Source organism: Nematostella vectensis, chromosome 5 (genome assembly GCF_932526225.1).
Source record: "Nematostella vectensis chromosome 5, jaNemVect1.1, whole genome shotgun sequence".
In the NCBI taxonomy this organism is placed as follows: domain Eukaryota; kingdom Metazoa; phylum Cnidaria; class Anthozoa; order Actiniaria; family Edwardsiidae; genus Nematostella; species Nematostella vectensis.
Window position 1 is genome coordinate 4,177,594 of NC_064038.1, and position 15,155 is coordinate 4,192,748.

The 15,155-nt window shown below is 42.7% G+C and overlaps 2 protein-coding genes across 8 annotated transcripts in view; one reads left to right on the forward strand and one right to left on the reverse strand.

The window, feature by feature from the left end:
* Positions 1-67: 67 nt before the first annotated feature.
* On the forward strand, positions 68-2,636 carry LOC5499530 (octopamine receptor). The gene is made up of 3 exons (XM_048727398.1): positions 68-125; positions 208-227; positions 1,144-2,636. The coding sequence occupies exons 2-3, from the start codon at positions 221-223 to the stop codon at positions 2,019-2,021; spliced, it is 885 nt and encodes a 294-aa protein (XP_048583355.1). The 5' UTR covers positions 68-125; positions 208-220; the 3' UTR covers positions 2,022-2,636.
* The window catches only part of LOC116601445 (coiled-coil and C2 domain-containing protein 2A), a 31,739-nt gene continuing 19,079 nt past the window's right edge, over positions 2,496-15,155 (reverse strand). For 4 of the 7 annotated variants that reach the window (XM_048727391.1, XM_048727395.1, XM_048727394.1 and 1 more), the window contains 19 exons: positions 15,051-15,119; positions 14,864-14,959; positions 13,019-13,110; positions 12,420-12,590; positions 12,090-12,284; positions 11,651-11,747; positions 10,977-11,075; positions 10,696-10,857; positions 10,324-10,413; positions 9,664-9,765; positions 9,295-9,384; positions 8,644-8,761; positions 8,081-8,214; positions 7,595-7,717; positions 6,369-6,427; positions 6,088-6,153; positions 5,978-6,013; positions 4,402-4,477; positions 3,615-3,827 (listed from right to left, as the gene is read on the reverse strand). In XM_048727391.1, coding sequence (XP_048583348.1) covers positions 3,633-3,827; positions 4,402-4,477; positions 5,978-6,013; positions 6,088-6,153; positions 6,369-6,427; positions 7,595-7,717; positions 8,081-8,214; positions 8,644-8,761; positions 9,295-9,384; positions 9,664-9,765; positions 10,324-10,413; positions 10,696-10,857; positions 10,977-11,075; positions 11,651-11,747; positions 12,090-12,284; positions 12,420-12,590; positions 13,019-13,110; positions 14,864-14,959; positions 15,051-15,119 — 2,070 coding nt within the window. In that variant the 3' untranslated portion in view covers positions 3,615-3,632. Of the gene's footprint in view, positions 3,564-3,614; positions 3,828-4,401; positions 4,478-5,171; positions 5,392-5,977; positions 6,014-6,087; positions 6,154-6,368; positions 6,428-7,594; positions 7,718-8,080; positions 8,215-8,643; positions 8,762-9,294; positions 9,385-9,663; positions 9,766-10,323; positions 10,414-10,695; positions 10,858-10,976; positions 11,076-11,650; positions 11,748-12,089; positions 12,285-12,419; positions 12,591-13,018; positions 13,111-14,863; positions 14,960-15,050; positions 15,120-15,155 lie in introns of those variants that run through there. The other 3 variants (XM_048727393.1, XM_048727392.1, XM_048727396.1) reach the window with 3 other exon arrangements.

The following is a 15,155-nucleotide window of genomic DNA, read 5'->3' on the forward strand; positions in this document are numbered from 1 at the left end:
TGTGACTTCAAGATTTCATTACTCGACGTATTATTACTTGGCGAGCTTGGCATTCGCTGATCTTTTGGTAGGGCTTACGGTGGCTCCATTCGCAGCGGCTTACAGGGTGTCCTACGAGATGTCAGGTATGTCAAACCGTGGTATCACGGACAATTGGGAAATTCAGTAATAAATACTGTGCAAATTGTACCTCGTTATCACTTACAGGGTGTCCTACGAGATGTCAGGTATGTCAAACCGTGGTATCACGGACAATTGGGAAATTCAGTAATAAATACTGTGCAAATTGTACCTCGTTATCACTTACAGGATGTCCTACGAGTTGGTATGTAGAACCTTGGTAAGGGAAACGGGAAAAATCAGTGATAGAGATTGTGTAAATTATACCTCGTTATCAGTAACAGGCTGTCCTAGGAGATATCAGGAATAAGAACCTCGCTAACACGGGCAATGGTTAAAATCAGTTATAGAGATTGTATAAATTATACCTCGTTATCAGTAACAGGCTGTCCTACGAGATGTCAGGAATAAGAACCTCGAAAACACGGGCAATGGGGAAAATCAGTTATAGAGATTGTATAAATTATACCTCGTTATCAGTAACAGGCTGTCCTACGAGATGTCAGGTATAAGAACCTCGCTAACACGGGCAATGGGGAAAATCAGTAATAGAGATTGTATAAATTATACCTCGTTATCAGTAACAGGCTGTCCTACGAGATGTCAGGTATAAGAACCTCGCTAACACGGGCAATGGGGAAAATCAGTAATAGAGATTGTATAAATTATACCTCGTTATCACTACCAGTGTAGAGTGCAGCTGGCACGTCTATGGAACGCCCCAGTGTGGTGTGCGCTTCATTAAAACTGTTTTTAGATTATGGGTAGATTTATCACTTGTTATTATGATCCTACCTCTATTATCAGCAGCTTTCTTTGAGGTGAATCAGTGGACAATGACCCCAGCAATTTTGGTCATTTTTAAGCTGTAATTCGTGGCCAGACAGGTTGTATAGGTGCAGCTTTTAAGAAACGCGTTTTTATGCCTCGACTATGTCGTTTCCATAATACCCTCCACATTCAAATTCCCACAAGGCTTAAAAGCTTCCTAAATCTATTAATTCTAGTTGTCTCTAATTCCAGGGGAGTGGGTGTTCGGCGGCGCTGTGTGCGGGTTCTGGGTGACAACTACTATCCTCTGCGGCTGCGCGTCCGTCCTCAACCTCTGCGTGGTAAGCTGGGACCGCTACGTCACAGTGACGTCACCACTGAATTACACACGGCGCATGTACACTAACGTTGCCAAGGCGATCATCCCGATAGTCTGGGTGACGTCATCGGTAATTGCAATACCGCTGGGCAGAGTCGTAGAGAGTTCGCGGGCTCATAAGATGTGCAACTACGAGGGGTTGACCTTGGGTTACGCGGTGACCGCGTTTGTGTTGCTATATGGGTTCCCTGTGCTGTTCCTCTTCTTCGTCAATGGTTCCATCATACGCACAGCGCGCTCACATCTCAAACAAATCCACGACCAAGAAATGGCTGCCTCGCGGATCACCATAGCAACTGAGTGTATGACGACACAGGTTCCTAAACAACGCCCGACACGATTTTCCCGCGAGATGCGGATATTCAAAGCATGCTTGATTGTGATTGCTGCGTTTCTGTGTTGTTGGACTGGCTTCTTCGTTGTGCTATTGATTACCCCTTTGTCGTCCCCGCCCGCGCACTATGTAGGCTTTTCCACGCTTATGCTCACATACGGCAACAGTGCTTGTAACCCGTACCTCTACGGCCTACTGAACGGGGAGTTCAAGAGGGCAGTAAGACGAAGTCTCCCCAGCTTTAAATCGAGAATTCGACCTTTCCAGGTTCCCCGTAACAGCGTGTCGTTCGTCAGCAGAAGAGCAAGTGTTCTCTCTCCCAGTCCGAAACACTCTGATTACTCCGGCCGCCCTACCTCAGGACAAGTGGGGCTACCATACAGCGGTAACACCTTAGCGCCTTACCACGACATGTGACTTGTTAACACGAGATCTAACGCATCAATGTATGAGTTCTGCCGAGTAGTAGTCACAAAATTTTCGAATCGCGCTCTTGATTGGCCAAGCTGCTGTAGTCGGTAAGTTATAGACCACACTGGAAGCGCGGGTATCAGAAAAAAACAATATAATAGCCTTCTTCAAGCGGTGACTTATTGTTGACATTCTATGCTAGCTGCGCACGAAAGCAAAATGTCGCCTGCGAGTACTCGACGCCAAGAGACCATCATGGTCTCTGGTCGATAAAAAAAACCTTTGGTGAAATAGGGACTTTTGAAAGCATAAACTGATTTTTACTTATGACGACAGACGTCTCAGGCTTAGTACCGCGACACCACACATCTCTGCGACTATTCGCCATTTTTAGGTGGCGCGGGGATCGGGTCGAGTTAGTAAGCGAATTAAATGCCGGGACGATTTTAAGGGCACGCGATTCAATTTGGAAGCACAACATTCGTGAGATTCTGCTTATATATTTAAATACCTTTCACAACTCTCAAACACTAAATATTTTCAAGCCTATTGTAAATATTCAATCGTTTTTACAAAGATATTTTCTAGATTAAAGATTTACATAAATATTTATATAACAGTTAGTAACATTCAAGTGGTATTATCCACATGTGCAATAAGGGACCCGAAGGGGAGGGGTAGAAAGCAGCCTTATTCCATAGGGGATGTCCATTGTGAAAGCCCGACGGGGGAGGGGAGAAGAGATAGATGGATTTTTCCCTAAGTGTTCCCCATTTATACACCTCTTGGGGGCGCGTCCATGTTCTGAAAAGGCGATTCATTTCCTATCATTCATCATTGGGGAGAGGTGTGGTTTAGTATGTGGCCTTTCTCTTGAGTGTGCCTACATATATCCAGAGCGACATCACCCCGTGGGGGGAAGGGTGTGGTTTAGTATGTGGCCTTTCTCTTGAGTGTGCCTACATATATCCAGAGCGACATCACCCCGTGGGGGGAAGGGTGTGGTTTAGTATGTGGCCTTTCTCTTGAGTGTGCCTACATATATCCAGAGCGACATCACCCCGTGGGGGGAAGGGTGTGGTTTAGTATGTGGCCTTTCCCTTGAGTGTGCCTACATATATCCAGAGCGACATCACCCCGTGGGGGGAAGGGTTTGGTTTAGTATGTGGCCTTTCTCTTGAGTGTGCCTACATATATCCAGAGCGACATCACCCCGTGGGGGGAAGGGCGTGGTTTATTATGTGGCCTTTCTCTTGAGTGCGCCTACATATATCCAGAGCGACATCACCCCGTGGGGGGAAGGGTGTGGTTTATTATGTGGGCTTTCTCTTGAGTGTGCCTACATATATCCAGAGCGACATCACCCCGTGGGGGGGGGAAGGGTGTGGTTTAGTATGTGGCCTTTCTCTTGAGTGTGCCTACATATATCCAAAGCGACATCACCCCGTGGGGGGAAGGGTGTGATTTAGTATGTGGCCTTTCTCTTGAGTGTGCCTACATACATCCAGAGCGACATCACCCCGTGGGGGGAAGGGTGTGGTTTAGTATGTGGGCTTTCTCTTGAGTGTGCCTACATATATCCAAAGCGACATCACCCCGTGGGGGGAAGGGTGTGGTTTAATATGTGGCCTTTCTCTTGAGTGTGCCTACATATATCCAAAGCGACATCACCCCGTGGGGGAAGGGGTGGATATGGGTCGCGAGAGCGAATTCCACATCCGGGTCCTCTATGGTATGTACGCCAGTGCTGTAGACAGCGTCCACGACTGGTGGGACGTCTGTGAATGGCATGTTGATGGGGAAGCCAGACAACTGTCGGGATAAGAGGATGAGTAAGATGAGTGAAGTTTGACGCTAGTTTGCCAAACTAGTCTGATGCTTAATTGCGAAACTAGTTTCATTAGCTTGACGTTAGTTTACGAAATTAACTTAAGTAGCTTAAAGCTAGTTTACAAAACTTGCTTGAATAGCTTGGCCCTAGTTTATCAAAATAGTTTGACTATTTTGACGCTAGCCTACCAAACTAGTTTGAGTAGCTTGAAGCTAGTTTACCAACTTAGCTTGGCCCTAGTTTACCAAATTAGACTAGATTAGAGCTAGTTTACCAAACAAGTTTGACTATAGCTTAATGCTAACTTTGCTGAACAGTGCAAAGCTAAGGACACTATTTGGCTGTACCGAACAAAGCTAACTCTTCCTTGTCTGCTTTTCACTCTCGCAATGAATGGCAGATTTGGCTAAGCTCCTTTCAAAACAATAAAAAAGGTTAAAAAGCAAAATGAATCACGAATAATCTAGATTTTTTGTCCCTTATAATATAAACTTGTTACGTCTCAAGTTATCGTATCGTTTAAGGGAGTATCCAGCAAGAAATGAGTCACGTCACCTGATAGGAGGACAGGATCTGGTCCAGCTCGGCCGTGTGCCGGTCGGTGCTCGTCTCTCCCAAACTGTGCTCCATACTAAATAGATAAGCACAGATACAAGCACTAGTATAACATTATCAACTGTGCTCCATACTAAAGAGATAAGCACAGATACAAGCACTAGTATAACATTATCAACTGTGCTCCATACTAAAGAGATAAGCACAGATACAAGCACTTGTATAACATTATCAACTGTGCTCCATACTTAAGAGATAAGCACAGATACAAGCACTAGTATAACATTATCAACTGTGCTCCATACTAAAGATATAAGCACAGATACAAGCACTAGGTATAACATTATCAACTGTGCTCCATACTAAAGAGATAAGCACAGATACAAGCACTAGTATAACATTATCAACTGTGCTCCATACTAAAGAGATAAGCACAGATACAAGCACTAGTATAATATTATCAACTGTGCTCCATACTAAAGAGATAAGCACAGATACAAGCACTAGTATAACATTATCAACTGTGCTCCATACTAAAGAGATAAGCACAGATACAAGCACTTGTATAACATTATCAACTGTGCTCCATACTAAAGAGATAAGCACAGATACAAACACTAGTATAACATTATCAACTGTGCTCCATACTTAAGAGATAAGCACAGATACAAGCACTAGTATAACATTATCAACTGTGCTCCATACTAAAGATATAAGCACAGATACAAGCACTAGGTATAACATTATCAACTGTGCTCCATACTAAAGAGATAAGCACAGATACAAACACTAGTATAACATTATCAACTGTGCTCCATACTAAAGAGATAAGCACAGATACAAGCACTAGTATAACATTATCAACTGTGCTCCATACTAAAGAGATAAGCACAGATACAAGCACTAGTATAACATTATCAACTGTGCTCCATACTAAAGAGATAAGCACAGATACAAGCACTAGTATAATATTATCAACTGTGCTCCATACTAAAGAGATAAGCACAGATACAAGCACTAGTATAACATTATCAACTGTGCTCCACGCTAAAGACATAACAGGGTCAGATACAAACACTAGTATAACATTATCAACTGTGCTCCACGCTAAAGAAATAACAGGGTCAGATACAAACACTAGTATAACATTATTTCTAGCATAGTACCACCCGAACTCAAACCCCTCTCTCATTTTAGCGGCCGTAAAGTTTTCATTGTTTGTAAATCTTGGTAGGTCTGGATATCAAACACCGGTTCTAAACGGGCACCATTGCCCAAACCGCCGGTCCAACTCGCTGTACCAGCTATCAACTTCGGTAACCCCTTTTCTTAACAAAGTAGAACAAATACTGAGGTTGATGACGTTAGATTGATATTTCCCATTTAAAAATGAGTGGTTGTACGACATGACACCCCATCCCTTACCCCCCCCCCCCAAAAAAAAAAAAGTTAACAATAAAAGTAAGCATTTGGTAGAGTTCATCCAGGCAACTTGGAAAAAAAAAAAAAACACGCTTATCCGAATTTTCAGCCTTTTTGCAAACTTTGTTGAATGAAGGGAGGAAGAAACACTTACTTGACGAGAAGATTGCGGAATGTCTGGGTACAGTATCTGTAACAAATCAAGGGGGTATCATTTAAGTTGTTATCGATTGGTCTTCTTATAAAGACCGTCACATGACATACCTGTTCCACCGGGTGACGAATCTTGGTCTCCACGCCATGATCTTATCCATAAGTAGCTTCCCCACCCTGATGGAATACAAAAAAGTTTGTAATAGATCTCACGGACAGACAGACAGACGGACGGACGGACAAAGAGGAGAGACAGAGAAATAAACAAAGAACAAATTGGCCTGGTTCCTCTTGCACATATGACTTCTACATGGAATTTGCGCAATATAGATAATGAATGTAATTATCATTTATTATTATAAATATTGATATTGATCGATAGATCCACAGACCTGTCCTGTGTCCGGGCTACATACTCTCTGTCAACCGGACGGTAGAACAAATTCTCTTTCTGAATAAAAACAAGAGGAACAATCAATCTATGGAGTTAAAAAATCTAAGTGATGTTAACAAGGTTTCAAGCTATGAAAACTCTGTTTACACATATCCACCACTTGTACGTGTGTGGGAGGTCTATATATCTCATCCACCACCTGTACTAGTCTATAAATCCAATATTCGCCGCCTGAACGTACCTGGGATGTCTAGTATCCACCGCCTGTTCGTACCTGGAATGCTTTTATAACTCATAACTGCTTCCTGAACGTACCTGGGATGCCTATATATCTCATATCCACCGCCTGTACGTACCTGGGATGCCTATATATCTCATATCCACCGCCTGTACGTACCTGGGATGCCTATATATCTCATATCCACCGCCTGTACGTACTTGGGATGCCTATATCTATCTCATATCCACCGCCTGTACGTACCTGGAATGCCTATTTATCTCATATCCACCGCCTGTACGTACCTGGGATGCCTATATATCTCATATCCACCGCCTGTACGTACTTGGAATGCCTATATATATCTCATATCCACCGCCTGTACGTACCTGGGATGCCATATATATCATATCCATCGCCTGTACGTACCTGGGATTTCTTTATATATCTCATATCCACCGCCTGTACGTACCTGGGATGCCTATATATCTCATATCCACCGCCTGTATGTACTTGTAATGCCTCCGATCCACCTCCTGTACATACATGGGATGCTAATATATCTCATATCCACCGCCTGTACGTACATGGGATGCTAATATATCTCATATCCACCGCCTGTACGTACATGGGATGCTAATATATCTCATATCCACCGCCTGTACGTACCTGGGATGCCATATATATCATATCCATCGCCTGTACGTACCTGGGATTTCTCTATATATCCAATATCTCATATCCACCGCCTGTACGTACATGGGATGCTAATATATCTCATATCCACCGCCTGTACGTACATGGGATGCTAATATATCTCATATCCACCGCCTGTACGTACATGGGATGCTAATATATCTCATATCCACCGCCTGTACGTACCTGGGATGCTTATTTATCTCATATCCACCGCCTGTACGTACCTAGGATGTCTCTATATATCTCATATCCACCGCCTGTACGTACCTGGGATGCCTATTTATCTCATATCCACCGCCTGGACCTACCTGTACGCTGGAGAGCGCGGGTCGGGGGTATTTCTGCGAGAAGAAAGGCAGCCATAGCTTGGGCTTGGTCAGGTCAAAATCCAGACGAAATGGCTCCTCGAACTGCTGCACGTTTGCCCAAATCTGTGACATGAAAACAACACACACACGACAGCGTTAGTATTATTTTATCGTGGAAGGTTTTCAGTCATGATTTTTTTTATCAAACAAAAACATCCTGTGAAAATTACACTGATGTATAACAAATTACGAAATTTAAGGAGTGTTTCTGTTCTCACCTATATGAAGGCCTGCGGGGGAGGCTTAGTAACAAGAAGTATGAATCACTATATGACACGGGGCTCACCATGTGCTATGGTATTCTAGTGTTCTAAGGAGTGTGCAGAACAGCTTTAGAATATTTAAAATAACAGGTTTCTACGGAAAAGACGCAGCCACATTACTACATGTGTTTGTCTTGGGGATACGGTTGAAAAGAGTTTTTACATTTTCTTCGTTGAAGACGCAGCCGATGCTGGTAAGAGGGCAGTGCGGGTCGTGTACGTCGAATTGGCGTCCCGTGTGCGCGTTCCAAAGCTGCTTCTTCCCGTCCACGATGCTAAGTACGTACGCCGTGGATCCTGCCAACGGCAGCGTTTATTAAAATGCGTAGATCAGGCTTGCATATCGGTACTGTATTTTTTTAATATCCCAAAAATATCATCATTTTAAAAACTAATACTTTCCCTGTATTATTTGATACTCTACCAAAATAATTGAGCGGTTTTGATAGTATCAGTAGGATTGATTAAAATTCACCGTGATTCAAGCGGATTTAATTCACTGAGATTAATATCTCATTTGCACGGGTTTCGTAGCGAAAGCGAAAAGGAATCACCAAAGAAAGAGGGCGAATGCCCAGGTTTCAGAACGCCTCGATCAGTAGCTAGCATGAGACTAGCGTTTTCTGCGCTAGTAACTGAGACACGTCCGAGGCCCTGGGACCAGGGGACGGGAAATAACCTGATCTTTCTTTGATAAAGAAAGCTGCCATGTAACCCGAATAGTACCTTCCGGTATCCCTGTGCCAAGGACCACGTACGCCTTTCCCCTCCCCCTGTGCGTAAAGTAGTTGCATAGCAGAATGGCGTGCTCCTCCTCATCTCCGGCAAGCATCTGTAGAAATTGCTGAAATTGCAGAAAAAATATATATGTAGTCAAAAGTCAAGTGTTTTTTCTCTAGCGGTTATGAGTGTGTTTTTTTTTCTTCGGTAACCTTCTACCCGTTGGCAAACACCTAAATATAGAAAATATACATGTAGATTCAAACCAGGGAAGATTGTAGGAAAATTCTGTGGAAGTAAGGATAATTTAAGCGTGCACATCCCTATGAACCACTTCTTTACAAAAACTTCAAAAACCTCTTTACAAAAACACAAATCAAGAGTATGAAAGCAAATAGCTGTTTAAGTATTTAAAACCGCGAAAAATCAGAGAAGTATCTCATGTTATTGCTGTGCCATAACTCTGCCCTGAATTCTTTTAGGCATTGCATTCGTTTAGGTTTACACTGCAGCTGCTAACACAAACCGGGGCACGTAACGCATGTGGCAGGTAACGCATGTACCACGTAACGCATGTACCATGTAACGCATGTAGCACGTAACGCGTAATACATGTCGCACGTAACGCATATCGCACGTTACGCATATCGGACGTACCTCCGAGGTGGCCCAGATGTCGCACAAGTCTGGAAACGCAGCCGAGTCCGATACGTAGGGAACAAGAGACACGTATCGCGCCAATAGCTCCTACAATACAACAACTAGAATTGTGATAATGACAAAAATAGAATGATGTAGATGATGATGATTATGATGATTATGATGATGATGACGACGCCGATGATGATGATGACGACGACGACGATGATGGTAATGATGATGACGATCATCATAATGATGATGATGTGTACGGAGCGGAAGACACGTTAGCCAATATCGAGGGATTAAAGTAAAAGATTTTAAAGTAAAGTGGATTTTAATTAAAAACACACCAAGGTCATCATTGTTGATTTATCGAACACGTACCATTTCTTTTTGCGATTGTCCAAGCAGATCCTCGGGTGGTTTTTGTGATCGAATATACCGCGTGATGAAGACTTTCTTTCCGGTTAGATCCGTGGCGAGCGCCTACCAATCAAGTATAAGAATGGCTGTTATGTCATACACACGATCCGCCAGTCGCATGTCGCGTTGTTTTGTGGGTAGTTTTTTTGTTGTAAGGATTTGACTGGATTTCAAGGATTTGTCCATATTTTCGTCGCACCAGACTGCGTGCTTTTCAACCCTATTTATTCCTCCGAAAATTGAAAACCTTTCTACAATGCATCGCAACCAGAATGTGGTTTATACCCTATTATTCCCAACTTCTGTGATTTGAATATAGAAAAACAACAATAAAATTCAGCTCCTAGATAGACTGAAGCGGAAAGCTGGTGATATTTGCTCACAAGGTGGGTTATGCCATTACCCTAATTATTGGTACAGCTTAAACTCAACGAGCTTGAATAAAGAAATTACCATCACCGACAAATTACAAATTAATTGAGACAAATTACGCTTGCAGACAACGATGGATGAAAATAGCGGGAGGATCACAGCTATGGGTTTACCGTGACTTATGGAAGGTTGTGTAACCGAGGGTTTAAAAACCCTCGTACACCCTTATCTTTGACATTGACAACCTACCTTGAATTCGCGCTTAGGGAACTTCTTCTTGAGTCCTGATAACCAGATTTGAGCATTGTGCAGCAGCTTCTCCGACTCGTTGCTCTCAAACTAAAGAAAGAAAAATGCGTTTAGTTGAGCGTGTTACGACCACCGAACTGACAAGTTGGTGCTACACGGAAAAATACAATTTTCTTAATGACATCTAAGATAATCGGACATAGTTTTTTTGGTCCAGCATAGGAATGTAGTGGAAAGTGAAGTAAGATTTTCTAGTTTTATTGAAAGTTTCAACACTATCATGATAACTGTGATTTCCTGTATGCATGGCGTTTTGCAGGTTGTCTCAACACTACCCTAGAGTCACCCTTAACAAAGAGGAGTTTCACTTACTCGTTCTGCCATTGGCTGAGAGGGTTGTAGCGGCGGCTCAATAGTAACAAACATGGTCAGCAGTGTATCGCTGCGACTACTCGTCCCAGGACCTGTGGTACGCTTCTGATACTCATATCCGAGTAGGACTGAGGGCGTGTTCACTCTAAAAGTACCGTCCACCTACATAGAGAGATAACAACTACTGACTCCTAACCAACAGATTTGCGATTGTAATTTTCAACAGGAAAGAAGCAATCATAAAAAAGATGAAAAAGATCATGATGCCATAGCTGTCACACCTTTCCATTGAAGTACACGGTAGAGAAGGGGATCTCAATGCTGCCTAGCCAGTGTCGCTCAAGGCGCTGATGCACACTTGTACCACGCTGACGCTCGTCCTGTAAACACACAACCGGAAATGCTATAAGCACACAACCGGAAATGCTGTAAACACACAACCGAGAAATGCCGTAAACACACAACCATTAACAAAATCAACAAAGAAATGTTGTAAACATAACCAAGAAAAGTTGTAAACACAACAAAGAAATGTAGTAAACAAAACAAAGAAATGCTGTAAACACACAACCGAGGAATGCCGTAAACACACAACCGCTAACAAAATCAAAAAAGGAATGTTGTAAACATAACCAAGAAAAGTTGGGATGCCGTAAACACAAAAATAAGGCATTACTCTAAACACAAAATCTGTGAAATGCCGTTAACACACAACCATGCAATGCTGTAAAAACAAAAACATTGCATTATTGTAAACACACAACCTGAGAAATGCCGTAAACACACAACCAAGGAATTCCGTAAACACACAATCGCGGAATTGACTTAGATACACAACCATGTTTTATCCATGGGTCCATGTGAACGAGTATAAATAACATAGATGGTAGACCGTTTGCTCTGGGCGGGCAACACAGAAGAGCAACTGGATATGATTTTAGCCGGTTTGACAAACCTGTAGAATGTCGTACACTTTCTCGTCAAACAGGTTTAGGAAAAGCACATCATCAACAGTCTGAAGGTTTTCCGGTGAATAGTCGTCCTTTGGAGCCCTAGAAGATAATAAGAGAGTATGGAACATGAGTTTAAAAGGCTTACTCAGCCACCATTTTGTATTCCTTATTTTATCGGGCTTTGTCAACATTATTATTCTCATTAAACATTTTTTACAACACGAAATGATCACCAGACAGACCAACGAAATCACTACTTGACTTTCGTATTGCTGAGGAAGGGCTGACCAGGAAATGATGGCGCTGTTCGGAGTGCTTGTGAGTAGTCCGTTTTGGTCTTCTTGTGGTCTACCGAGCGCAGCTGTTTGGAGTAGTCTCCCAACATTTTTTTTTTGTCTTCTTGTGGTCAACCGAGCATAGCAATAAACGAACAATTCCCACCTGAATGGTATGATAAGCTGCTCGTTCCAACTGGGATTAGGTCCGCCCGCCACAGACGTTCGTGCGAACTCCCCCTGAAACACGGCCTCGATGAAGGGGCGTACCATGGCGGTTCCGGGGGAGTCATTTGCACGGCTGGTCTCGCCCTCGGTGCTAGGGCCTCCACCGAACCTGCTGTCACGAGGCGCTGAACGACTGAAACGACAGGCAGAATATATTAGAACGACATGTAAGATAGGAACGACTGAATGGATAGACATATAAGATAGGAACGACTGAATGGATAGATTATCATAATCATCATCGTCCTGAATACCATCATTCACTTACACATTCCTGGCATTGTTTCGTACTGGTATGTCCAGTCCTCGCACAATGTTCACCAGCAGTTTGACGTCCCTGATGGTCAAGTTCTGAGTACCAACGACTTTACGCTCCTTACGCGTTGGTCTAAGGGGGCGCCTGGGCGAAAACAGCTGACCAATACCAACGCAAAAATTGCTGAAACATCACAATCTAGCGTTAATTTTGCACTGTATACTTATGTACAACTGACAGATATGAAGACAAAGCGTGGTGAAATAATACAGTACTACATGTACTACTTGCACAGCTGGCAAGGGAAAAGCTCTTGGCCACAGGAAGATCTGGAAACTGGGGTCAACCTCTAAACAGCATACCTACACAATCTCCGCCAAAAGATCAGTACCATATCTACCTAATGCCCGGGACCCCCTCCTTTCCTCCCCCACAGTAAGACCAAAGAAATGGGGTCAGCAGATTAGTAGCATACATACCCAATGTCCACGACCTCCCATATGTTCATCACCACAGGAAGACCAAGTAAATGACGTTACTTACCGAATGTTTGGGACCTTTCTCCTCTATGATCATATCCACAGGAAGACCAAGAAACTGGGGTTACCTACCGAATGTCCGGGACCTCATCTTCTATGATCATGTCTCTGAGTTCCATCTGTCTCTTGGCCACCAACGACCTCTGCGTCACCTCCTCGCGCACCTGAAGAGGAACCAAACCCAACGCTGTATTAATCGTGTTTAATAGAAACATTAGAATAGCCGATGTGTGTTCTCAGTGCAAGACTATCACCTACGCCCACTAGAAAAAATGCGCGCGTTTGGACAAGAAATGACGTGTTCATGATGCAGTCACTAACATAGTCAATACTATTTGACTCAATGATAAATGTGCAAACAAAATCCTTAGTAAAAAATAAGACTGTTTATGTGATCGAACTTATTTTATAACTTTTCTTAGTGGGGCATTCGTAGGCTGGGGTGGTGGGGTGGTGGGGTGGTGGGGTGGTGGGGTGGTGGGGTGGTGGGGTGGTGGGGTGGTGGGGTGGTGGTTCTAGTCCGGTGATACAGGTGCACCTGCTTTCTATTTTGGTGCTCAAGGCCTTTGTACTCTATTTCATTGTCTCATTTTAAAGTCTTTGTTTTTGGTGCTCAAGGCCTTTGTACTCTATTTCATTGTCTCATTTTAAAGTCTTTGTTTTTGGTGCTCAAGGCCTTTGTACTCTAGTTCATTGTCTCATTTTAAAGTCTTTGTTTTTGGTGCTCAAGGCCTTTGTACTCTACTTCATTGTCTCATTTTAAAGTCTTTGTTTTTGGTGCTCAAGGCCTTTGTACTCTACTTCATTGTCTCATTTTAAAGTCTTTGTTTTTGGTGCTCAAGGCCTTTGTACTCTACTTCATTGTCTCATTTTAAAGTCTTTGTTTTTGGTGCTCAAGGCCTTTGTACTCTACTTCATTGTCTCATTTTAAAGTCTTTGTTTTTGGTGCTCAAGGCCTTTGTACTCTACTTCATTGTCTCATTTTAAAGTCTTTGTTTTTGGTGCTCAAGGCCTTTGTACTCTATTTCATTGTCTCATTTTAAAGTCTTTGTTTTTGGTGCTCAAGGCCTTTGTACTCTACTTCATTGTCTCATTTTAAAGTCTTTGTTTTTGGTGCTCAAGGCCTTTGTACTCTACTTCATTGTCTCATTTTAAAGTCTTTGTTTTTGGTGCTCAAGGCCTTTGTACTCTACTTCATTGTCTCATTTTAAAGTCTTTGTTTTTGGTGCTCAAGGCCTTTGTACTCTATTTCATTGTCTCATTTTAAAGTCTTTGTTTTTGGTGCTCAAGGCCTTTGTACTCTATTTCATTGTCTCATTTTAAAGTCTTTGTTTTTGGTGCTCAAGGCCTTTGTACTCTATTTCATTGTCTCATTTTAAAGTCTTTGTTTTTGGTGCTCAAGGCCTTTGTACTCTATTTCATTGTCTCATTTTAAAGTCTTTGTTTTTGGTGCTCAAGGCCTTTGTACTCTATTTCATTGTCTCATTTTAAAGTCTTTGTTTTTGGTGCTCAAGACCTTTGTACTGTATTTCATTGTCTCATTTAAAAGTCTTTGTTTTTGGCTTTTGTTCCATTGTGTTTTTGGTGCTTGTGCTCTGTAACACCAAGAAACCACCAATTTTATTGAGTCTATTTTTTTGTTTTACTTAATTTCTATCTTAATCCAAGAAGCATTTTCTCCCGCTCAAACATAAATCATTACCTTAGCGAAACTTTTCTCAGCAGTGTCTCTCAGTCGAAATAACGAATTAACATGTAAGTTCACTGACTATAGTTAAGCTACGTGAGCGCGATCATGTCGTCAGCAGTAGGGGCAAAAACCAAGAACAATCCAATACAGTCGCTTTGAGTCGAAATGTTTTCGTACTAGGAGTTTTGTGTTTTGGTATATATGATTTGATGTGGCATGGCCCTGACCTTGTTCAGAAATTTCGTGACAGCCATGCGGTGCGCACACAACTCGTCCTCGGTCTCCTCCTCGGCCTGTTCTCCACGCTGACGCTTTTCGTAGGCCTGGAGACACAAACGCATATTTCAAAGAAAGAAAGAAAACTGAGAATTTATATGCAAAGAAATCCACTTCGACAAAGTTGGCTTGTCTCACCTCAAATACATTGGCAGGAATGTCTCTCTCGCGAGCAGGGATCATCTTGTAGTTCTTGAACTCCGGGACCTTAATAACACAATAAACATGTATGCACAATAAACA